The sequence below is a fragment of the Pinus tabuliformis genome, chromosome X (assembly GCF_031772625.1).
Source record: "Pinus tabuliformis cultivar Carrire ecotype Pingquan chromosome X, CPIR1, whole genome shotgun sequence".
In the NCBI taxonomy this organism is placed as follows: domain Eukaryota; kingdom Viridiplantae; phylum Streptophyta; class Pinopsida; order Pinales; family Pinaceae; genus Pinus; species Pinus tabuliformis.
In genome coordinates, this window is record NC_142308.1 from 617,643,500 (window position 1) to 617,670,397 (window position 26,898).

Here is a 26,898-nt window from a genome sequence, read left to right on the forward strand (position 1 = left end):
GCAGGGAAGCATGTTTGTAATGCATGGCCTTTAGGGCCATTCTTATGTTGGTAACAAAAATACCTAGGATTGAAAATTAAAAAAGAGGATAACAAAAAAACCATATTTAAAACTTATTAGAGTCTGAAGCCTCAACATGAAAAAGGCTCTTAGTCACATATTGGAGAACAAGTTGGATCAGTGGGCATCCCTAAAAGAGCTTTGATTCTCCCAAGTTTGTAGTCCATTGAACACATATGTAACTGCATTTCATCCAGTTGAAGGAGAATTCCTCTTTGTCTTCATCCTTGTCAACTAGCACTTGACCTAACAATAGCTTTAGATGCCAATAAATATCAATGGCATGCATGTAGTGGTTGTAGCGACCCTTAAAAAGACCGATGGCTAGGCCCTAGTTTGCCACCTCCATGAGCACCTCTGAGTCGGTCATACATCTTTGTTCATTTGTAATATCCCTCTTTACTTGAGCAAACTCCTTCTAGATCTGCGGTGGAGTGAGTTCTTTGAATCGAGAGGTGGATCTCTCCACCTATCGCTGAGATTGATAACCTCCCTACTTGTGATAATAAGCAGTTCGACGATGCACTCAGGCACGTTGATGGGGCATAATGAACATCCATTGGAAAGACTTTACGAACCTGAAAGAAAGGGCAATGTCAAGCGAGAAACAACGAAGGAAAGGGAACATGGGAGAGAGAGAGGCCCAACAAGTGATTGTTTGACATTGAAGGTTCATAAGAGGCTATACTTATGGGAAAACACAAGGAAATGAACTAGATGGGTACTTAATCAAGATGAGAGTGAGAGAAAGGGGGGGGGGGGGGGGGGGGACCTAGCTCCGCTACTGAAACACATGAGCTAAGAAAGAAACAACAAAGGAGTCTAAAAACGCCGATGGAGAGGTCAAGGCACAACACAGTAAAAGGCATGAAGTTGTAGAAAGTGTGGAAACAACCCATAACAATACTTGAAGCCAAACTAGTTGATCGGAGCAAATCATTGCCATGATTGACCATAAAACCTAATGTGATGTCATGTGTAGACACCAACCAATTATCCTCTTGTGCAAAGCAATGGAATTGTGCATAATGAGAAACCCCAATCTCTAAACACGGCCAATGTGCACCAAGAGGCTTGGTCAAATTGAAGCATTCGGTGCTCGAGAACGGTGGAACATCACCCACCAAAATCTCTTGGTGCGCCAAAAAGGAGGAAAGGACTTTTGACATGAGGGTGAATTTATGAGCCATAAAACTCGAGCCCAATATGATGGGTGTCATAAGGATCACAGGGGGAGGCACTACCACATCTACACTCCTTAATACCTAATAAGATAGTCGCAATGTCCCCCTTGAGTTGGTCTACTTCAAACATCTCATTCGAGGTTCTCTCTTTCTCTCTCTATAATGAAAAATTAACAACTATTAACCCTAAAAAAATGTAAAACTAAAGTTTAAATTTAAATTCAACTAAATTTTACATTAAGAAAAAAGTAAACTTTACATCAGGAAAAAAGTAAACTTTACATCAAACACTACAATAAAAATGATTTACAATAATTTTTAAAAATTATAATTTAATTTATCTAAAATTATTATTATTATTATTTATATATTATTTTAGAATGTAAATATTCCTAAAAACTCTAAGATATCTTTTCTGGTTACAAAATTTACTCAACAAAATCTCAATGTTCAACCAAGATTATTTTAATAAACACAACCCATACACAAATTAAATTCCAAAACTTTTTTATATTTTATTCAAAATCTTTAACCACTAAATTATTCATAGATAATAAATTAAATAATATTTTTTTAATAAATAATATAATAATTAAAAAATATACACATAGAATCAAAAAAATACAAATTTTCTTTTCTCTCAGCATTTAAAAGAATCATTTAACAATTATTGTTTTATTATACAATTTGAATTAAAAAATACAATTTTTCTTTTTTCACACTCAGCATTAAAAAAAAATCATCAACATTGAATAGCACTCACCATTTTTTGGCCATTATTTATTGAGACTTGAAATGGAAAATAAAGGGGATTGATGTGCTTGTGTATGGGGTATAGCCTCTAAAGGCAAGGGATCGAGTCTCCATCATCTTTTTCTTTTTAATTTTTAATATTTTTGTAAAGGTGGAGGGGCTGTGGGTGTGGGTGGGTCTGTTTGTTTTTTCTATTCTTCCACAACTAAACCCAAACCCAAACCCGGTTAAGGGAGGAAGCAGTAAATGGTGAACGACATTGGCTCCTCCGAAAGTCCGGGCAACAATCCGATTATCGACGCTATAAATTTCTCATTTCTTCTTTCTTTCTGCTACTTCTTTCTCCTGAGGAGAATTCTAAGGACAAACACAACAATAATTATTATAACAAAAACAGTAAAGAAAAGGAAAGCGGTGGTGCAGTGACACAGTGGGGTTGCAAAGGGGATTGAGATTCTCATAGGATCGATGGCTTCACTATTAACCCCCGAGGGGCTGGTGTTGACATGCATTTGGGGGCCTCTATAAGCTCTCATGACTGGAAAGGCCACGGTTCTGCGGGATCTTCGCTTAAATGGGCCTTGATTCGTAGTTTTAAGGCGAGGACGGCAAAGGAGGAGGAGGTTCTAGAAAGTTCTAGAAATTTTGGTGGACAGGCGGAAGATGATCTGCGGAGGGACGGAAGGGGAGGTGGTGGCGGCAACAGCAGCAACATCGTCCGGGGCGCCGCCACCTCTCGATTGGAAATTCTCTCAGGTCTTTGGCGAACGCGCAGCTGGAGAAGATGTTCAAGAGGGTATGTAAATTTCCGATTTTTTCTTTCTGGGTCTGTTTTGGTTTATCAATACACCCCCATTTTCAGTCAAAAATACATGCCAAGGTTACGGATGCCATGATTTTTTGCCAGACCTAATTTATCATATAATTGGTTTTGGGAATCTCTGTTTTATGCCTTTTTATGACCTTTTTCCATCCTCACCTCCGTTATCTGGCCACTAATTGGCTAGTACCCCTGGGTTATGAACAAACAGGCATTTTTCCTTCCCTCATCGGTTCTGCCCTGGATGATGCATCCATCTGTGCATCTGAAATGTTTTCCTGTTGGATATTGCAAAAATAAGGCACTGTTGTTCAATCATATCAAGCATCTCAGTCTTTCAGTCTGTAGATATTCGAACACCCACATACTATCATCTGTTAATGCTTCTGATTGACCAAATTGGACAAAGTTTTTCTTTACTCTCTTAATCCCTCCCGTTTATATGTTGCTTCCTTTTTGCCAGATTTGCATAGATGGGCAGTCAACTTAAGAATGCAATGTAGTAGGTGTTTTCCTTCAGCAATACTGGTATTGACGATTGTATTGCACGAATATATTTGATAGGAATTTTTCCCCTTCTTCCCTTTATTCCCCATACCTGTACTCTTTTGCTATAGATTTGCAAAGATTCGGAGTTGACCCAAGGTTGCAGATTATTATTTCCTCATATTTTTTGATACAAATGACTGCCGACAAAATCAGTTAAGCCTATACGATAAAGGGAAAATCACATTGAATGATCAAGTATAAAAAGCAAAGAACATTGAAAATTACAGTCTGTAGCTTCTGACTCTATTTTCTTTGAGCATCAGCTCTGGTGAAACGTTGAGAGGAACGAAACTGTATTGTAAATCACCATCTTGTCTGTTCAAATGTAATCTCTAAAACGTTAAGTACCCACAACCTTAGAAGAGTAATTAACATAGCCTTCGAAGTGTAATTCTTAGCCATGGCAAGGGCTATGATGTCATATATTGCATGAGTTTAGTTAGTTATCCATTTCAAATTGCTTGTAGTTATCCATTTCAAATTGCTTGTTAATTTCAAAAAAATTCACAGCTTTATTAAATTTTTCGTCCTTTCAAAACCGGAACTGTTAGATGCAGATCCTTTCTTCAGATTTTCAGTTTTGGTAGACCGTATGGCTCCTGGAAATTAAACTTACAGATGACAACTTGGACTTATAATTTTAAGCCAAACATTTAATGTTTGGCATAGTAATTCTTCTGGTTTCAGTTTTACTGCATTGTATTTCATTGGCAAGTCTTCAGTGATTCTTATTCCTCTTATCAGTAATAAATCCTTTTGGAAGTACAAGAACAAGGGCTGGGTGTAATTTTAAGAGAACGGTATTTGTGTTAATTCTGTTTCAGTGGCTATGCAATCTTGCTAAAGATGGTTAAATTTATGAAACTAGTGTATGGTATCCAAAATACACAAAACATGTATCATGTTCAATTGGCACAGTTCCTTTCTACCTTTTTCTCTTCACAGCAATACTTTGATGAGCATGCTGGCGGTAAATCTACTTTGATATCAGCAATGCTCTTGGTTAAAGCTGCTTTCTTTTGTCTTTCAATCTAGGTAACTGACAATGGCAACCACCTCTTCATGCTGGGTTCAATCTTACCTCTCCACATTGGCTTGAGTTGCTCTCAGCAGATGACGGTGTGTTCTTCCAAAAATATGCCCTCCCTTGCTGAACAGCAATGACAGCTTCTCGGCTTTTTTTTTTGTGTTTGACCAATAATCAGGCATTCTACACTCTCTTACTTGCTTGGCATTGATGTTTTTCATGTATGAGTAAGAGACTTCTGCTCTATGGACTTGAAAGTCATATTTTATTATTTTCACCTTGCACATTATCAGTAGTTTTTCTTGTTGACCTCAGCATGTGTTTCTAGCGTCAACTTTGGTGATGGGCATGATTTCTAACTTTTACCTCTCCACATTGGTTCGAGGTTTTGTGGGCAGACAATGGTGTGCTCTTCTAAAAATATGGCTCCCCTTGCTGAAAAGCAATGACAACTTCTTTACTTTGTATCTTTTAGAGTTTGAAAAATAATCAGCGTTCTACACTCTTTCTCGCTTACTTGGCATTGATGTTTTTTTGTATGAGTAAGAGACTTATGTTCTATTGATTTGAGCATGTCATATTTTATCATTTTCACATTGCACATCATCACTAATTCTTCTTGTTGACCTCAGCATGTGTGTTGAGTGTCAACTTTGCTGATGGGCATGATTTCTAACTTTTGATAGCTGTATGGTGACAAGTCTAGTTCTAACTGGATGTTGTACCCTTGTGTGGTTCTGCCATTCTTTGTGGGATTCTTTTATGTTTGCTGTTATGCTTTAAGCACTTCATTGCGTTAGATTATGGGATGTATATCAATTGCACTGCTCTGGTTACCTATGGACATTTTCATTTTCAACTTGTGGAAGGCCAGTAAGTGTAAACCAAGTAGGAATTTGTTTGTGGGTTTTAATTTTATAGTCACCTAAAAGCTTCTTCATGTGCAATGGCACCTTATCAATTGTAGTCTTCTCAAGAATTAATATATTCCGCACCTTTGTTTAATGATTATTGTTGTAATTTATGTCTATGACTGTATTCTGCCCTCGCTTTGATGCAACAAGCAATTTATACACTGATAGAATTGAAATTCTATTATTTAGGGGAAGCTCATTGTGGTACATGGTGATTATTATTTATTGGGAAATGTTTCATCTGAGCCGTCAAGTATGGCAGTCTCTGTGTAAGTGTTAAGTACAATACTAGATCCAAATCAAATGAGGGTCTTGAATATCTTCACCAATTTGCATTTGAAGTGGCTGAGCTTTTAAATTCCTGACTGGAGCTTTTGCAGCTTCCCATTCCAGCCATGCAGACTTATGAGCGTTTTGAAGCCTGTCTACACTCTACAACACTTGCTAAAAATTAAAATAGACAAAAAGGGTCTTGAATATTCTCATCAATTCCCATTTGAAGTGTCCAAGCATTTACTTACTATAGCTGTAGAAGTCTGTGATTCCAGCCTGATTGAGCTATGAGTTTAATTTTTCTTTTTTGTTGTTGTTAAAGCAGATTTCTTGGCATTCACTGGTTGTCCTACTTGTTTTATGCAGTTGATATCATCTCAGCAATTGAGTTTGATAAGACTGGTGAGCATCTTGCTACTGGAGATCGTGGTGGTCGTGTTGTACTCTTTGAGAGGACAGATGGAAAAGATGTAAGTTTTGAGTAGATCTCAGAGTATGTGTGGTGGTATATTTATTCTAGTTTTCTGGTATAGGCTTGGGATTCTTTTGTTTAGAGCTACCCATGTCTATTCTAATCTAAATTTCAGCAAACTTGTTTCTTGTATTGTCATAAATATATATTTTTTTGTTATAACACTTTTTTTTGAAAGGAGTTTGTTGATCTTGGCCATTGAGTGAATAACAGAACATCTTGTTTGAAAATGTTTAATATTCTTCTTTTTCAAAAATGTTTTAGTTACATTCTCGAAAAGAGTTGGAGAGAATGGATTATCCTATTACAAGGCATCCTGAATTTCGCTACAAGACAGAGTTCCAGAGTCATGAGCCTGAGGTAATCTTTTTCATTTCTTATGTGTATTTGTAGTATATATATTTAGCTCAGGTTTGATAACAATTGCCCAAAGTCTTTTGGATATGCTTAGATCATCTGCTTTCCTGTTGCCAGTTTGACTATTTGAAGAGTTTGGAGATAGAGGAGAAAATCAATAAGATCAGGTGGTGCCCGTCAGCTAATGGTGCCCTATTTCTTCTATCGACAAATGACAAAACTGTCAAGTTTTGGAAGGTAATATTGGTGTGAGTTTTTTCATTTAATATTAGTATCTCTTTTGTTTTGTTTGCCTGTGCAACAGGGGAATAAAATTTATAATGAAAAATGAAAAGTTGTGTTCTTGAGAGCTTCAATGCTTACTATCTATAATATCTATCTATTAGCAGGTTGTTAAGAAAATCTTGCATTTTATGTTCTGTATCGTTCAGGCTGGTAATGTGTTGAGTTTGAAGGGGCCTTCCTTATTGTGTAACCATTATTAAAAGGCTTATATGTAGTGCTTTCTAACATTTGTCTAGTTCTCCATACTTGACCTTGTGTCCCTTGCATTTGGTAATTGCCAAATTCATCCTGTTTATTCTCACCATATGCTTACTATGCTGCATGTAGACTATCGGTTCAATTAGTTTTATGATATCTTTCCTTGCCAGTTGGGGGAGTAGTTGGTGATGCCTAACTGATTTGATCACTGCTTCCAGCCCCTCATTTGTACACTATCATTTTTCTGAGTAATTCAGTTGCATAATTTCAGTTTTGCTTGTATGCGTCTATTATTTTTGTGTTTTCTTAAAGACTAACTCATGTTCCACAGTTTTCTTTCTTCTGGTTATATGGTTTATGAAAGGAATTAAAGAATTAAAGAAAACACAAAAAGAGCCTCTTCTTTCAAAATTGCATTCATCAATCTGAATATTCACGACCAAATACCAACATTGAGGATAGACCACAGGCAGATAAAGATAATGATAATAATATTAATGACCAACAAATGTCCACAAAAGCAGGTCAATGGGATTGCTGAATACAATGACGTCGATACAAAGCTGGAGTACCAAAAGGTATCCTACATAAAGAACAAGAAGTGAAGCATGAGGTCTATGCTAAAACATGGAGAACATGAAAAACCAGTGTTGCAAACATCCTGATTTTATCACAATAATATTGTGAAATTGCGATTTTTTTTGCCCAGCTGATGTTCGCTTATTTTTACCAATATTTTGATGGTATCTTAATTTTGCTGATGTTTGCTGTTTTTTACTGATATTTTCCCGATTTTTACAATGTTTTGGTTTTCCGGACCCTTGCCAATTTTATCCAGATGCTGATGTTTGCAACATTGTGAAAAACCCTTGGTTTAAAGTGTGGGTGTCTGCAATAGGATGGAGATGTACAGAGAGAGAGGATCCAGGAGCTAGATCATGGTCTGCTGGATCTCTCTCTCCTAACATCTGAGTTCAAATGAACAAAATTCAAGATAGTGTCCTGAGGAAGTGCTAGGGGAGGATCTGGACCACCCACTGTGCTGCTGTCTAGAATAAGTATTCTGCTGCTGATGCTTGGGTGATCTCATCTGCCTGCTGGTAAGAGATCTGGCCGGAAAATGTCCTTGAGGTCTCCAGGGAGGGAGGATGGTCCCTTATGCCTTCACTGATCTAGAGTCAGGACTCAGAAGCAGTGCTGTAGAGACACTCCAAAAAAAAATCAATAACATAATCAAGCATTGAGGCAAGTGAAAGATTGCCATCATTGTTGCAGTCATCCGACGTAAATTGTTTTAGATATACTGAAATCTTATGTGAGTCTTTGTTGTGAACTATATGATGAGTAAATATTTTCTTCTTAATTGATATTCCCCTGATTTGTAACACTTACGCGCCATTTCTTTTTTGACTGATCTTGTTTCCTAAGTATTTTCTCTTGGAGGGCATCTTTAGTATGTTACTGGAGCAACTGGCCTTTCTGTCCTTGATATGAACTCCATATGCTATTATTTCCAGTACTAACTCAATGCTAGAGGAAGGGTGCTTTGACTGTCCTAGGTTTTTTGACTGATTCAGATATACTCATCTTCTGATGGCTATCCCACCGGGCCAATAGTTTAACCCCCTTGGTTCCACGGACAGGAGCTAGCGTGTATTAGAGAGACAGTTTGGACATTCGCAAGGCCCTATTGTTTTGCAGGTTAAGCGGCTGTAGCCAACAAGACAGAAATGCAGAGGGACAATCGTTAGGTGATTGGAAACTATACAGAGTGTCAAGTTGGACCTAGAAGATATTTAGCTAAGTTACCAGGATTTGGATACGGATACGGATCCAGATCAGGATCCGCTAGTTTTTTGAAAATCTAAGATCCGGATACGGCAAGGACACGTCACGTACAATATATATATATATATATATATATATATATATATATATATATATATTTTAAAAAACACCTAAGAGCTAAAAAATCAAATACTCCATGAAACCATCAAACACTTTTAGAACATTGAATGATAAATATGAAAATTGAAACATTGAAATGGTGCATCGTCCCTCATACAAAGTAACAAAAAGGATCATGATTCATAATATCATAAATGATAATAGTAAATACATTTACAGATCATCAATTGGATCTATATCTTTTGCATATTGCAACTCTACATCATGAATAGATGATGGGGGTCCTGGAATGTAGGAAGTTGCATCAGTAGGCTGGACTGGTGGTGGAATAATATCCTCAAGTAGGTTGAGGTGAGTCATGGCATTCAGTGTCAGGTTCAAGTGAGAGATCTCAGGCTCCACATCCCACATCCCGCTCGGACCTTTGTTATACTCCGGTTCAACATGTGATAGAAGATGGAGGTTGGAATGAACATAAACAAGGTCCTCAGCCTTTGCCGCTCCCAACTTGTTTCGCTTCACTGAATGGATGAAGCCATATGTACTCCAATTCCTCTCAGCTGATGAGGAACTAGCAACCTGTGATAACAACCTGGTGGCTAGAGTAGAGAGATGAATGCTATCCCCACCATGGAAACCCCACCAAGTAATAAGATCAAGATGTCCTTGATCATCCATAGCTACTGGATCTGAAAAGCTACCGGACTTCCATTGCAACTCCCATATCTCTATAAATTTTCTTCAAGGTTGTCTTGTATCCTTGTATCACTTCAGAATCTTTGTTTGGTGCTGTTCTACCAGGTAAAGACAAAATTTAAGAATGATAGTATTTAGGGTGCAATGCATATGAGAGAAGGTGTAATGGCGTGGTCATTTTGTTCCACCTTTCTGTAATTATTTCCTTCACTAAATAATAGAATGTTTCATAAGGGTCATTTTCACTTGCCCTGATAATTTCTCTTATCCTCTCCAACATACTGTCAATGTTTTCATGAACTTCACCCAAGCAAGGTGTATCTGTATCAAATGCTCTGATCAAGGTCAAGATTGGTTCAGTGAACCGTAGAAGATATTGAACCTTGTCCCACCATGCATCATCAAGAATGATGGACTTAATTTTTTGCCCTCTATCAGAAGTGGAAGTCCTCCATGATTCCCAAAGAGGGTCAATGACCATTGCTTGTAGTGCTTGTCTCACCTCCACAAGTCTCTTTATGACAAGAGTGTGGGAGGCAAAACGAGTTTCAACAACTTACAGGTTTCAAAAAGTCAAATCTCAAATAACAAACCATATATAATTTGTAATTAAAAATAAGAATTTCTAATACAAATAGTATGGTTAAAAAAAGTACCTTCAATAGCTCCAACTCTGCAAAACCCCGATAAATGACTTGAGACATTGAATGATTTGTTATGAACATTTGGATTTCTTTTGATGCTACATATATTTCATTAATCCATTCAATCTCACCAATCTTGGCAAGCATAAGGTTCAATGAATGTACTGCACATGGAGTCCAAAAGATGTGATCATATCGACCCTCCACAATCAAACCTGCAGCTTTACAAACCTGTGCGTTGTCCGTAATGACTTGGACAACATTATGTGGCCCCACACTTTCTATTGCCTCAATAAGAATTGTGGATATGAAAGATGCATCTTTCTGTATTCCACTGCAATCAACAGCCCTCAAAAACATTGCCCCTTGGGGGCATACTGCGACAACATTAATTAATGGACGGTTTCTTTGGTCTCTCCATCCATCAGAAATGATGGACACCCTTTTTTTTGCCCATGTATCCAAGATTGCCTGTAGCTGTCTATCCACGGATTGTCTCTCTGATGCCAACAAAGTAGTGTGGACCTTTTCATATCCAGGGCTTTTGTACCCTTTTGGCGCTTCATTAACTGCCTTAATCATTTGTTGCCAGTAAGGGGAACGCACCAAATTGAATGCTAACCCATTTGCATAGATGCAACGAGCTACATGTTCATCAGCTATGTCTCTACCTTGATTATTGAAACACGCTTCAAGAGGGCCTAAAATGGCCCTTTTATTAGATGTGGCAGTAGGCTTAGATGGCAATGGAGGCCTAGTTGTAGAGCTTTGCATAGGGTGTTTTCCCTTAGCAAACTTTCTATCAACAGCTTCTTGCAAAGATGCATAGAATTTCATTTTTCCAGGATCCAAACCTTGGCCAGGTTTGGCATTTGCATCTTTTGGCCTGGTGCATACTTGCACTCCTGTGTTAGTTTGACCGGTGAGATGGGCCTTCACTCTAGTATATGAGCCATTTTTAATATCTTGGCATTCATTGCACTTCCACTTAAATGAACCACCTCCGGGATTTTTTCCAATAATCTCCACGTACTGCCATAGAGGAGATTTTGGGTCTGTTTTGATGATTTCCCCTTCACTATGCTCATGTTGTGAATCTTGTGATGGTTCCATTATGACTATTGGTTACTTGCAAGTTGCAACTGTATATAAAAGTCAAATTATAATATATTAAAAATCAAATTATCAATAAACAATTAAAAATTAAATTGTAAATACATTAAAAAAATAAATTTAAATTTAAATAGCATTGCACCCTAAATAGTAAATACATTAAAATTAAATTTAAATACATTAAAATTTAAATATGGAAATATTAATATAAATTACTAAATATTGTAAATATAAAATATTATAAATTATAATGAATTAAATTTATATTTGACATTTGTATATAATATATATATTATATATTACATAATTTATATTTGACATTTGTGATTAAATTTATATTTGTATATAATATATATTATATATTATATACATAATATATATTATATATCACAACAAATGAATATTAAACATTGGTACAAAATATATATTTATTATTATCCCCTGCATAAATTTAAATTAAATACACAGTCTAATGAATATTAAAAATTTAAATACCTTGTGAAACTGCGACTGAAGACAACCGAACTAAGTTACCAGGATCCCGATCCGGATCTGGATGCGGATCCGTCAGATTTTTAAAAGCCAGGATCCGGATACGGCGGGGAAACGACATGTATATCATATAATATGGAAAAGGCTACAATATTCATGGTTACTGGTCTAACCTCTATTGATACAATCTGAATATCTCAGCATGCAGCTACATCATTATGTGTAGACAAAATTGGCCATCTAAAAATAACTTGTATGTGGTATGTAATAGGCACAAGATACTTTTAGGCCTTGAGCCATTAACATGTTTCCTTACTTTCAAAGAAGATAAACATTAGCATTTATAATTTGTAAAAATACAAAATTTTAAATATATAATTATATTTTATGCGATATTTAATAATAAATATATATTTTCAATATATGATATAATAAACTAATATATTTGATTTCATAGATATATATAAATTTCAATATTTCTGTTTACAGTGCAATATATAAATTATAATATAAATATAGAACTTAATTCTAAATTATAAATTTTTTAAAATCTAAGCTTGAATCTTATATATATAATTTTAATTTAGAAATTAAAATATAAATATAAAACTTAACTTTAAAATACCAAATTTTAAAATTTAATTAATATATATGAGCTTACAATATTATAAATTTTAATTTGTATAGTATATCTGTATTATTATTATTATATGTTATAAATTACATAGTTGTTAATATTAATAAGTTATAAGCTGAGTTCATTAATATATGAGCTTACGATATTATAAATTTAAATTTTTATAGTATTATCTGTATTATTATTATTATTATTATTATATGTTATAAATTATATAGTTATTAATCTTAATAAGTTACTAGTTGAGCTCCGACATCTGAACGTGAATAATCTCTAGAACATTAATAAATTTTCCGTAAGTGTCTCCAAATGTCCCCATGTTCCAACGAATGGTTAGCCCTTGGTTTCCGATACCATAGTATTTCTAACATTACTGATATGTTCCATTGGTGACGGGATGACCCAGAGAGGGTGCCCGCCATGGTGGCTACAAGCAACCCACCGAATGCATTTTACTAGCCAGGTATTAAGCTAAGTATTATTTGGGAAATAACCTCTTCCGTGAGCAAATAGACCCGAAGCTAGGTATTTATTCAGCGAATATTAATAGTGTGTTAATTCAACAAATATTAATAGAGTATTAATTCAGCGAATATGAACTTCTCCCGTTAACAGAGTATTAATTCAACAAATATTAATAGAGTATTAATTCAGCGAATATGAACTTCTCCCGTTAACAGAGTATTAATTCAACAAATATTAATAGAGTATTAATTCAGCGAATATGAACTTCTCCCGTGACCAAAGGGACCCAAAGTTAAGAATTAATTCAACGAATATTAACAGAAAATTAATTCAGTGAATATAGGTATTTTTGTGTTGTAAAAATCCCAAATTGCAGGAATGCAGTTTGAATTTCGGGGTGCACATTATCGTGAAGAAATAATTTTCATATGGGTCCCTAGGCGGATCCAAGCGGATCCGGATCCGGATCCGGATCAGATCCGGGGATCCGCGAATCCATCCCCCATGGCTGACGGATCCGGTAACATAGCAACCGAAACCTGGCGACATTGTGCTTATTGACCCGGTGACTGTGTGCTGATTGACTGTGACTGTGTCCGGGGGTGAACAGTGCTGTGTGCTGCTGAGGGTCACTGTGCTGCATGCAGGGGGGCCAGCAGCGTGAACAGAAGTGTCGCGGTGCTGCGTGCAGAGGGGCCAGCAGCGTGACCAGAAGTGCTGCGTGCTGCGTGCAGGAGGGACCGGCGGTGAGCCCGGGACAAATAAAGGTGTGCTGGAGGGGCCGGCGGTGAGCCCAGAACAAATGAAACTTTGCACTGTGCAGGAGGGGCCGACTTGCGAATGCAGACAAAAAGGGTGAATGCGGACAAAAGCGGAGCAGGGTATGACATAGACGGCGACCACATTATAATATACACGTTAAAATATAATATCTAAACCTAAACCGACAATCGAAACATAAAAAATATCTGCTTTTTGCTGACTTTTCGGCGACCATATCACCGTTTCCGGCAGCCACCAGCGGGATCCGTATCCTGCAAAAATTTTCCGTTTCCAAAACTGTATATTTATCAAATACGTATTTTCGCCGTATTTTTAGCGTATCGTATCCGGATCCGTTTCAGATCCGTGGATCCTGCAATATTCCTCTTGCATCTGCCGGATCTGGTAACTTAGATATTTAGGAAGAAGCTGCTGTACTACATGAATAGGCTCTGACAGGTAAGTTTACTGGCCTCTGGTCCCATTTGAAAAATTATTAGAGCTTGGATGAAAAATAATACAAAGAAAGAAATGTACATATATGTATAAAACTGCAATGAAGGTACAGAGATATAAAACACTAAGTGAGTTTGTCCAAGACTGGAAAGGTGGACAACTCATCACAATAACATGTCAAGAGAGAGTGAGAGAGGAAGATCTGATGATGGGGTTGATGATGTCAAGGTCTCCTGAGTTTGATGGCTGAGAGAAAGGGGTCGTACTGGGCACTGGCTTACTGTGGGAGTCTTCTATCAAGTAACCTGGCTGCATGCTCCTAACATCTGATGTTGACAAAAGGAAACTCCATATAGATCTCTGGTTGCTCCTCTGGATCTGGGAAGTAGTCTGACGGGGGGGGGAGGGTGCTCTACTCTGGATCCTTATAGAGAATTTTTTGTATGGAAGAGATTTCTTTGTGGCAGTATTTTAAAGGATGATGTTGAGAGATGGAAAATCTTTGAAGTAGTGCCTTTTGTATGTGGAAAAATAGAATATCTGAGGTTCCAATCTGGGTCGGTCTAGTTTTAGTCCAATATGTGGAATCTATGTTGCATGGACACTGATACATTTGTACATTTGTGCTGGATTTTTTTTGAATTTGACATCTGGATATGGGGAACTGATATATGAAAAAATATAAATATAAAAAAAGATGTACCAGAGATATATAACTCAAATCTCTGAATATATTTTTGCCCCAAATCCTTGTCAGAAATTCAGAATTGCAGACAGCTCTGAGAAACTTATATTTGTCTGTTATAGGACTTGGCTATTTCAGCATTTTTTTTATTTATGTTTTTTAATGTGCTTTTAACAGAAAAGGGCTATTTTGGATGATCCACCAACTTGTCATTTGCGCCAAGTTGAAAACATATCTCTAGGAGATCCTCCAGCACTTCTAAATATGAAACACATCGCAGTGGATCTGGATCCACGACGGAGATCTTGGTTCAGCAATAGGTGGATCTTGTAACATGGTCTGGGATCAATGTACCTTATGAAGACAATGAACACTATTGGACCAAGTTTCATGGATACAGATAAGGTACTCGGAGTGGATATGGCAAATTTTACCCTTGTTTGTTAGCCCCTAGGCACCGCCTTTGGACTTTGTAGCTCAAGTGCTATAATAATCAATAATGATAGTACGATACACAGTTTCTAATCAACATGTCATTTCTAAGCGCTCAATAATAATATTATTTATAACACCCTGGTCATTTTACATGCTTTAAGGAATGTGTCATGCCTAAGCATGCAGTATGAATATTATTTGTAAGACATTGGTCATTTTACATGCCTGTTCAAAATACAAAAATGATAAACCTAGGACAAGCAATATGTTGGCAATCCACAAGGTAAGATCTTCAAAACAGGGACCGGAAGTTAATTGTATTGGCCATCCTTCTTTCTGACCATTGACTTGTTAAATTTCTAATACTGGCCAGATTTATTTGTCACGGCAAATTAATTTATCCCCAACAGTTTATTTATTAACCCAAGTAAACATTGATTTACTAAAAGATAAACTCACTACTTCTAGAATTAAAAATATGCAATGGAAATAAACCAGAGAGTTCAATCACACATTGCAAAGTTAATTAACCCACAATCAGTTATTCATCATTTCATTATCTGGAAAGTCTGGGTTTTTCGAACCACAAAGATACAAGGAAAAATACAGATCTGGAACCTACAACTTGGCTCCCTCATAATGAATTCGGCTCAGGTAAATCAGCCTCAAGGAAATCTGCCTTCGGATCGCGTATATAAAACAGAATTTCAGTTTCACTCATTTCAGAAGCAACACATGTAGCATTTGAGCATAAATATGCCTCTCCCGTTGATCGAGTGACTTCATACCTCTCCTAATGGTCGAGCAATAAATTCCTCTCCTGTTAGTCAAGAGGTTTTCATTCCTCTCCATTACAATCGAGTGATCTTGCAAGGTATGAGCAAAGCATAGATGGACCAGGCCTGAGTGTAGATAGACCCAATGATTTGATATGTTAGGGGATAGGTATGGGGATAATAGATAGGCAGGCAGTTAGGGATGCTAGCCTGTGAAAATGAGAGAGAGAGGCGATAAGGAACAATGAACCAATGGAAATTGGCCTCTTGCAACTCAATCTGCGCCCTCCGGCAACTCGATCTGTGCCTTGCCACTAATGCACATTGGGAAAAACCCAATACTCCAACCACTCAGCATCCTCCATACAAATACAATCTCCCTTCGGGATCTCGGCCTTGCAATCTCCTCATACTCAGCCTCCTTGGATTCACAGGAACCCACTTGCACTTATCCTTCTCCATGCACTGGTCCACTAAGCCACTCGCACTTCAAGAAAATCGCTCTTTGTGATGACTCGCTCGCGCAACTTGTTCTCATCCTCTTGTGCCTTCATCTCTTCACTTGGCTCCCATTATAATCTTCATTGAGTCAAAATCCCTAACTCCAATCTTCCTTGTAGAACCATTTTGGATACCAATGGTTGAGATTATTTTCAAGTCACTTAAATAATTAAATTACTTAGAAAATAGCTCAATAGTCCACAATAATTACTTTACTTTAATTATTGTGCATTTCGTAAGTGAGACTTAGGAAAGAAGACAAATCACTAGAAAAGGCAAATAATGTTTTCCACATGCTTAAGAGACCAAGCCGTTGTAGAAGACCTTCTGAAGCTATTTACATCAACATGATTCGCTAGTCGAATGAGATCACTGTTGACTAAATAGTTAACGTTTCCACCATTGACATAAGATTTGATAATGTTATTAATGTCCAACAAATGACCACAAAGGTAGGTTAATAGAAATAAAAAATCCATCCATTGTGAACAGAATGTGGAACTGCAAAAGCAAACTCCCTGATAATGCTGAAAGCTGGAAAGCGAAAGTAAAAGTACAGTGTTGATTAGTGTTTAGCTAATCTAATCACTAGATCCAATAAAAAGCAAAAGATATAAGGCAGTTTCATAGATGCATTGATACAAAATGAGAGGAAATGAAGATATGTTGTTTGCTTCTCTGAGGAAGAGCCACCATCTTCACCCTCCTTGAGTGTCTTTTTCTTATGAATTACACCAGACAATGCATAGTATATCTGTTGTTTGACTTCTCTTCTTCGCTGATTTACTTGTTTCAGTAGTAATATGATCTGTTTCACCTGACATTTCCGTGGCTTAGGCATTATCGCTGAGCTTTCTTTGAAAGTACAACTATCTTTCTGCTGAACTAACCCTACCATAACAAACTTTGTTCTTCTGCACCCATAGCGACCATCTTTCTGCTGTTCTTATCAAGAATAGAACATTTATCGCTGAAATTTATATGTAAGTGTGGGCTATGTTAACCTCAGCTGAAGTTGGGCCATTTTTTCTTTTTCCTAACAATAGAATTGTATTGAGATTTATTCTCTACAAATTAGCAGCTTAATATTATCAGTAAAATGTCCAGATTCCCCTAAATCAATATGCATTAACTTTACCACTTTTTTGTATCCTTGATTCCGACCATGAACATAGAACTCTTCCTCTGGCTTGTGTTCATCCACATTAAATGTTTATTTTTGGATAGACTATTGAAAGAGTGCTCTTGTTGTTTTTCATCCCATTATCACTTCTTGCAAACTTTATTTATATGCCCAGATTTGCCACAATAAATGCATATAATGTCTTTTCTACTTTTTATTGACTTGTTCCCTTCACTCTATTTACTGCCTTTGCTCTTAAGCTTCATTGGAAGTACTTCCTCAGAGGGCTCAATCCTCTGCTTATTCCCAAACTGCTTGTTCCATCTCTCTTTCTGTGAAAGCTTAGTGCTCAATTGCTCAAATGTTGGATATTTATTGGTACTAGTAATGTTGAAGGTCTCAATAAAATTTGCATAGGAAGAAGACAAAATTTTCAAAGTTATAGCCATCATGTCTTTTTCTTCCGTTGTCCTGTCAATTGATTTCTAGTATCCTTGATTTTTAGCAAATGATTTCGCAAGGAATTGGGTTTCTCCATTTTAATTGAGTAACATGATTACATAAAACTGTGTTACCTTTGTATGGGCTTTCATGCATATTCTATGTGTTCTCTCACATGACAAATGGATCATTACCATCTTTAACTTCGAGTAGTATCCCATTCTTCAATGAGAGCTTGATCAGCATCATGACCTCTCAATTCATTGCATCATATTTTTCTGGGCATCTACTGTGATTTCACTCCAGTTATCTTTCCCAATACAAGTTTGTTCAAACATTCGTGTTCAAATATGGCAAGCATTATTTGTTTACATGATTTAGATTTGATTTCAAATTTTTCGTATTTATCTAACATTATGTGAAATAAATTTGCCATTTTTAATGTTTTCAATACAGGGAACATGTCTAAATTCATTCTTCTGACTCAGTGATTAACAGTCAAAAGATCTCCCAATTTTAATAACAGCAACAAGATCTAAACCTTTGAATAGATTTTTTTTGTTCTATGCCTAGAAAATCAGAAAAACAACTCTTCTAGACTGTCACTTCAACAAATAGTTTTTAATTTTTAAATACAAATACATAAACCCTTTCCAAAATTGTTGTCTTTAGAATTGATACAGGCAAAGTACAGGCTTAAAATTCATATAATTTCCTACTTTAATATTTATATGATGGCTATGTTCTTTGTCTGACCATTTTTTGATGTTAGATTCCATGCTTCTTTTGGCCCCATGTTATCTCCTAGTACAGGTTGGGATGCATCTTTAAGTCATGGCTCCTACACTGTATCATTCATATTTAGGTTGCTAAATGGCGAGTCATTCCCATAGATGGTGGCTGATTGTGAGATATAAAAAAAGTGGTGGCTTACCAATCCTTGACCATGACACACTTTAACGCATAGCTCTTTATGGGCATAATCTCTGATATAGTATGAGGAACCATTCCATAGGTATAATCTTTGACATGGGTTGGTGGCTTATTCCATGGGTTTTGCTGTTGTGGCTTTATAATTTGTGAACAGTTCATTTAGAATAACTGCTTATTCTCGTGGTGGTGACCCTATTCACTCCTCAGACATCAATCAACTTTGGTGGCAGTCCAATGGCTCAAAAGGGGGGCAATGACCTTTTCCAATGGTTTCTTTGATTGGTATTACCTCTGATTTCAACCACGACCTCAATTGCTGAATTCCTCATGTTCTAGGAGATGGCTGTGTGTTTAGCCCCTGATTGCAGCCTCTTTGTAAGTGACGAGTGGCTATGTATCACACAATGAATCAATGAATTTACCTTTTTGGTTGTTTAAAGCTCGACTTTTTATTACTGCTTGGGAACATTACATTGGATATGCCTCTGTGATATTGGCCGCCTTGAAGGGAAACTGACCCAAAACCATAGATTGAGTTTCTTTAGATTACAAGTGTTTTTTTGATGAGTTTTTCAGACAAAATGAAGGAGTGGCTAAGATGCCTATTACTATGCCATGAGATACAAAAGATATGGGTTTGTTCTACAGAGCCACTTATACAATGCCAAAACTACAAGACATTATTCATTTCCAACCCGAATAGGATGAAGAGCCATAGTATAACCTGATACCATCCAGAGGCCATGGAGCCGCTGTTTCGGAGGGAGCCACAAGCTAGGAACCTTGAGCCATCCTTTAGTGACGGACCACGAGCCTTTATCCCACAAGGCGCTGCGCACCACTAGCCTGGGAAGCACAAACGATGAATTTTTGATGAAACACGGGTGGTAGACCTGCTTTGAGCCATGAAGCACAGCCTGCGAGGCCACCCCAGAGCCTTGAACTGGTGGTAGACCTGTTTTGAACCACAAAGCACAGTCTGTGAAGCCACCCAAAGCCGGGGCCTTGAACCTCCAGACATGAAAGAAAAATCTGCAGGGAAACACTCTTGACAGTCTGCTTGTTGGCCACCTGCTCTGAGTCATGAATTTTTCTAGAAGCGAAGTCATCCATTCCAAGCAACACCTCCCACGGATTCCTGTGAAGCCACCTGCTATTCACCACAGAGAAGCTAAGTTCCTTGAGCTGCAAACGACAAAGCATAGGCTGGAGCAGGCTGAAGACCTGAGGTTGCATACACCAGGAGTCTGAATTCTGAGCCCACCATCCTAATGCTGCACGTGATAGTTGCTCTGATGGTTGAGGAGGGTCACAACTTCACATGCTTATACCAACTTGCAAAACCGAGCACAACAAAAAGAAGAGGCTACCTAGCTAGAGATGGCAAATCCTAGAGGTGCCCTGACGCTGCATTACTGGAGCCTGGGAATGGTGATGAAGCAGATGATACTCTGAGAGGGCCGCACCATGACGGTGAAGCTGAGTGGCCAATTAAGAGTCCCAATCCATCCTGCAAGCAGAGGAGTCCGAGGCTAGCCGAATGCAAGTCTGAGAGTAAGGCATACATTCCAGCGTCAGGAGAGCTAGAAAATGCTCAGGAGCGTGCCAATTAGAGAATGTGAGGAGAGAATAAATGCGATAGGTATGGTTACTCTTTGATGATCGAGCCAATATCATCTTTTTCAATAATGAACAACGAGGATCGCATGACCTGGGAGATAAAAATGAGCCAGAGAGATGACGCTTGCTTGCACTGATGCCACCCTTGTCCGACTCAGGTTGGAACCACTGTACATCATCATTCATTGTCATAATTTTCTCACAAGTCGAGCTAGATCTGCTGTGCAATGCCCAAGTCGGGATTAATGTGAGTATCATATCACAACTATACCAGGCGTGCCATGGAATTAATGAGCTAAGAGAATTTGGCATTTGATTCATTCTCCATTATATGAATATCAACCAGTATGTTTTTCTCATTAAGACCTTAGCAGGGTCTGTTAGTCTGTGAAGGTGAGTTGCACAGAATCATGGTTAATGTTTTTACACTCTTGAAGGAAACCAGCTGCTGATGGATATCACCTTGCCATCTAGAGAATTGGGCATTTGATTCAGTCTCCATGATATTAATATCTTCCCATCATGCCTTTCTTAGTACCTGAGCAGGATCTGGTATTCTATAAAGCCTTCTAAAATATAGGAATGAACCCAGGAACAGCAGCTATTAGAATCTGTTAATTGTATGATATTAACTTGTAAGTGTTGGTTAATTCATGGTATATGATGGATCAGAATAGGATGCATGTCTCTATAAAGTGAGGTCTAATATTGGACCAGATGAAATTTCTGAAACTTTTTGTTGTCACATCTCCTTTTGACAATAAGGAAACTTCAACTATCACCTTGAACATGTTGACTCTATTGCCATAGTTTGATGGTTTAGAATTTTTAGAGAATCATGTTTGGACCTTTAAGAACAGTCTGATTGATAACATTATTTAGCATGCCCTTGCTTGCTACCCCTTACCTTTAAGAATTTTTTTTGTTACAATCTTGTAACATGCTCCTTCAATCTAATACTTGGAGGATCTAAATAAGTGATTTTTAACTAAGCTTTCCATTTTTTGAAGGAAACAAACAACTTTTTAAAGTAGCACACCGCACTACCCACCTTTGTTTTCATTGGAGGTTCTAATAAACACAGAAGATTTTGTTGCCTTTTAGATTAAATGTTATGATTGGGCTATATGCAGTTTCCTGTTGAAATCACGGGCTTACCATAAAACTGTTTTTGGCTTAAGCCTTACTATGATTGCTTGGACTGTGGATCAGGTTCATGAGAAAAAGATAAAGAAGTTGTGTGATATGAACATAGACTCATCAGCACCTTCAGGAAATGGAAGCATGATTATGGAGAGCTCTGTGATAAATCCAATATCACATACATCATGTTCTTCCAATGGTGGTCCTTCGGAGCAGACTAGTGGTCACCCTAGCAATGACTTTGTATTTCCTCCTGGGGGCATCCCTTCACTCCGTTTACCTATGGTATGGATATTTTCAAATATATGCCATTGGCATTTTAGTTTTTTTCTTTCTTTTAAAGCATCTTTGTGGTTTTTATGCAACAATTAGCATTAAACAATTCTTTGTGTGCCTAGAAATGATTGCACCCATATGACCACTAATCTACACATTTCCAATTGCAGATTCCCATAGTAGTATTCTTAAATGACTGTTAATATAAAGATGTGCAGGAATTAATGTTCTAAACATTTTCTAAACAATACATATGTATACTTGTACATTATTTAGGTACAGAAATGTGATAGTTCATGTGGTTTGTGTTAATAGGTGGCCAGCAGCGAAACAAGCTTAGTTGCTAGGTGTCGGAGAGTATATGCTCATGCTCATGATTATCACATAAATTCTATTTCAAACAACAGGTACAGTGAGTTCTTTCTCCTTTTAAATCTTCAGCATGTTTGAAGATAAATATTCCTTTTCAATTTGCTAGTGTTGCTGATCAGGTGTTGTGACTCATGTCTAAATGGTTCCATGGTATACATTCTTTAAGAGATTCGGGTGGGCATATAATTTCCTGTTCTGTGTCTATACAAAGTTTTATTCTCGGGGTCTAGTGTTTGTACTAGAGGATATTATCCTATCAGGGTTGCACTGATGGAAGAAGGCTATATCTTTTCTGTAACTTGTGTTCATCACAACCCTCCGAACCTTGTTACCAGAAGATTGACCTTGAGGTGCTGGAAACACATTTTGGTGCTTCAGAGACATTTACTTGTATAGATTCCGATGAAACATGGTTTAAATGTTAAAGAGGTGTTTCAGATTTCTGAAATGCTTTATCATCCCTGTTGGCTGGTGTATCGTCTGTTTGAGCTGGTGTTTGGGTCACTTAAACAAAAGGAACGGTAATTAAAAACAAGAAAAGAATGCTAACAACAATTTATTACAAATCAATAAATATGTTGGCAATTCAAGTGAGTTTATTATTAATCCATTCTCACAAGGCTACTGAGGCAGAGGATAGACAGGAAGCTAGTTTGAGAGTGAATGTGTCAGCTATAGGTAGGTTAAGTCGATTTTCAGACTACAGTTGTCCAAAAGCAGAACTATTGAATAAATTAATTAGATAAATCTGCTTGCAGGTTTAAAATTTTTTACTCTGTTAAACTAGAAGCCATGAATATTGGTATTTATAAACTATGCACATTTGATTGGGAAAATGTTCCTTTTTTAGTAATGTCTTAAAGGGGATGGAAGGATATGGGCAATACAGCTCTTCTACAGACATTTTGAAATTTTGGGGGTATTTTGAGACAGATTTGATTATCTGTTATAATATTCCATTTTTCATTCAGCTATATTCTTTGCATAGAAACACATGATCAGCATTCAAAATTGGAATTATATTATAGAGAGAAATTCTATTGGAGAAATGGTTATGCATTTCTGAAATGAAAGCGCACTGGAAATGTGACCCCCAAAAATTTGGAAATGGGGGATCTTCATTATTAGTATCACCGTTTGCCTCTACCTCAATTTTCTAGCGACATGAGTTAGCACCACCCAATTTTGATGAATCTACCTAATCCAAGCTTTAAATTAAGCTACAAAAAACCTAGCATGCCTGATCAATGATTCTGGTTTGAGTGAAGGGTAAATTTTTGCTAAGGCCATGATAGAGGCGTCCAACTAGCAATATCACAAACATTGAGGACCGAGGGACATAAAGGGTTTGATGCTCTTGATTAACTACCAATACTATACCTTCATGCATAATATAATCTAATCAAAATAATTGTGAGATTCTGAAAACTGTTAAGTCTGCGGGATTTTGAGTAGGATATGAAATTCTATCTTCCCCATATGAAGACTGATGAGGTTGGAAACACTCTCAAACATTCTGAAACATTTAGTGGTTATGTTAACAATTAATTCTTTTACACCATTAATTAACAACATTTTGGTGCAAAATGAGAGTGAAACCCTTTTTAAAGAAAAATTTCCGGTCCCAACAATTAAATCAAGGAAAAATCAGACAAATTTCATTTGCAAACGCATTGTACAGACGTTGAAATGCGTTTGTATAAAACGCATTTTTGACATGTGAAATGTGTTTCATACAAACTGAAACATGTTTCAGTCGAGTTTCAGAGTTTCGAAACAGAAATGCGGTTGAAACATGGGGGGGCAGTTTTCTTGCAACATAGGCCGGTTCTTGTCATTAGTAACATTGTTGAATAACAAGAGTATGAAGCCTCTAAGCATATGCCGTATGTATCATACAAACAAGTGATCTAAGAATGTGAAAGCAGAGATGTGCCAATAGTTGTTAAATATTGAGGTCGATTGATTGGCATACATTTAAGCTGCTGGGAGTCCAGTGACAAAATAAGGACTAGACATAATTTATACTTAATGTATTCCACATCTTGGACTAGAAAATGTGTGTGTGATCCTCTTTCTAATGTATTCAGTGTACATTATACTTCAATGTGCTTTATTGGCCAAGATTAGCATTACGGTTTACCCTGTGTAGTATGTACAATATAGTTTGCTAAACATCAACAAACTGTTCATGAGCGTAACTACTGTTGCTAGAAGTCAACCATCTATTTACATTTCTGGTGAGAAACAATAAGGGAAGATAATTGTGTTGATGTCCATGAACTGTGTTCAATAAATATTGATTTCTAGACAGGTTGAACAACTTAAGCAACTACTCACACAAACAGATCAATGATCAGTAAACACGTGTATTACATATTTAAAACTTTCAAACAGGGAAACAATCAACAACCCTACTTAATGTGGCCACTTGATTACTATGAGTTTTCACAATTGATCATTAACAAATGAGCCTCCATGCTTTTTGTATAGTGATTGTGATCCTGGGGTTAGTATTGAGGAGAAGGTGATATCACTTTATGTCTAGAACATATCATGGCAATGAGATTTACATAACCACAAATGCATACTAAGAAAACACGCTAAAGACACATTTTCTTCTTTCATAAAATTCCACTTTCTCCATATGAAATCCAATGAGGTCAGAACCACTTCTAACATCCCGAGTCAATTAATGGTAATGCTAAAAATTTAAAATGATGAAATGAGAAAAAGGAGGGCTCTAGAGTTGAATATTAAGCTTCCCCACTCATAAATTATTGTTTTCAAGCAAAAATAAGGAGGGATTAGCCCTTTATGAGGGGGGATGCCCACAAGCACCCCTTTTGGGGAAATGTGTCCTCCACACTGGGCACCAGCAACTATTTCCCCTCGTGTCTTCTCACATCTCCCCAAAAGGGGGATGTGGGGAAATGTTTCCCCAGGCGTCCCCTTGTCCTAGGTGCTTGGGAAGCGTGATGTGCGTGCACCCCACCCAGGGGGACGCATTTCCGAGAAACACTGAATGTAACCAACTGAAGGAGCTCCCCTTGAACTGTGATGTATCTAAATTGAACTATACCCTTGGTTTACCAAATTATACTTTTTGGTCAATTCAATGGCTCTCAAGGGTGTTTGCATATATTGGCCAATTGGACGATCATTGAAGGAAGAATATGGATGTGTATGTGTCAAATATAGAAGGCTACTAACTAATTGACAATACAAAGTGGCATTTGCTATGGATGTAGTACAATTGGAAATGAGTTTGGCTCCAAATTGGAAGGGAGATGGGGATGGTTTACAATCTTCTATGTGAAAGCAACGAAGAAGTTATGTGCATACTTAGGTTGGGAAAACAAATTTCATCATTGCTTTGGAATACTTGTAGGCCATGGAAATAATGCAAATATCCTAAGTTTGTCATTTCAAACTTTTTCTCAAGGCTTAATTTCATGTTGTTTAAAAGTTTAGGGTCACTACTAGTAAGAATAAGGTCATCAACACATATTATGAGATGGTTACATACTTTCTTGGTGTAGATATTGGGGTTAAGATGATATCTAGAAAAGTTGGTGCCAAGAAGAAAGCTATCTGTTGTAGCATATCAAAGCCCAATGAGGTTGCTTGAAATCACTGATAGATTTTTTAATGTGGAAAACAAGGCTGGTGTCATTCTAAAGTTTAAACATAGCCAAGGGGTTGTTCCATGTAAATTTTTTCTTGCAATTCCTTATGCAAGAAGGTGCATTTGACATCCATCTGATGAGCATCTTAATTATAATTTATATGAAGTGGCAAGGGCTAGAGCAAGGTAGATATAATTCATTCTTGCTAAGGTAGAAATATTCCATTATAGTCAATTCCCTTCAACTTAGAAAATCTTTTGGCAATTAATAAGGCCTTATGTTTTTCAACACTGCCATACGATGCATACTTGGTTCTACATACCCATTTACATTTGAAAAGTTTTCTTCCTTTTCAAAGAGTTACAAGATCCCAAGTATTGTTTACCATTAAGGAGTAATATTATTCAATCATTGCGTTGCCCTATTTTTGATGGCCAGAAGCTCTTACAAATGTTTTTGGATCACGAGTCTCTAAATTTGGAGACTCATTGGAATTATGAATGTGTATGATGCTACACTGTAGGATCATCACCAACGGATTCTTGTGTTGTATGGACCCAAATAGGAAGTGTTGGTGTTGGTGTTGGTGTAGGTTCATATTCAATACCCCCTATTAGAGGAAAGTGAGTAGGTAGTGGTAGATTTTCATCCTCATTGTCATCATTTGAAGAGGCACAAACATTGAGTTAGGCTTGTACGCTAAAAATGACACAAGTGTCAAATTAAGCTCACAAGCCGATGATGGCACGAACTCTGAATTAGGATAAGATGTGGAAAGACCTTCATCAAACTTAACATTTCTCCTAATAATAATTTCACTGGAATGGGGTAATTGCTATAAAAGCCAACATCTTCAGAATATCCAATAAAAATGTGTTTCTCACTTTTAGAGTGTAACA

At 37.1% G+C, this 26,898-nt stretch overlaps 1 protein-coding gene across 2 annotated transcripts in view; it reads left to right on the plus strand.

The window, feature by feature from the left end:
* The first annotated feature begins 2,225 nt into the window (after positions 1–2,225).
* Positions 2,226–26,898, plus strand: part of LOC149141539 (serine/threonine protein phosphatase 2A 55 kDa regulatory subunit B beta isoform-like) — an 88,372-nt gene continuing 63,699 nt past the window's right edge. For both annotated transcript variants that reach the window (XM_089448831.1, XM_089448832.1), the window contains exons 1-6: positions 2,226–2,793; positions 5,947–6,050; positions 6,317–6,412; positions 6,527–6,646; positions 21,792–22,007; positions 22,314–22,405. In XM_089448831.1, coding sequence (XP_089304957.1) covers positions 2,661–2,793; positions 5,947–6,050; positions 6,317–6,412; positions 6,527–6,646; positions 21,792–22,007; positions 22,314–22,405 — 761 coding nt within the window. In that variant the 5' untranslated portion in view covers positions 2,226–2,660. The remainder of the gene's footprint in view (positions 2,794–5,946; positions 6,051–6,316; positions 6,413–6,526; positions 6,647–21,791; positions 22,008–22,313; positions 22,406–26,898) is intronic.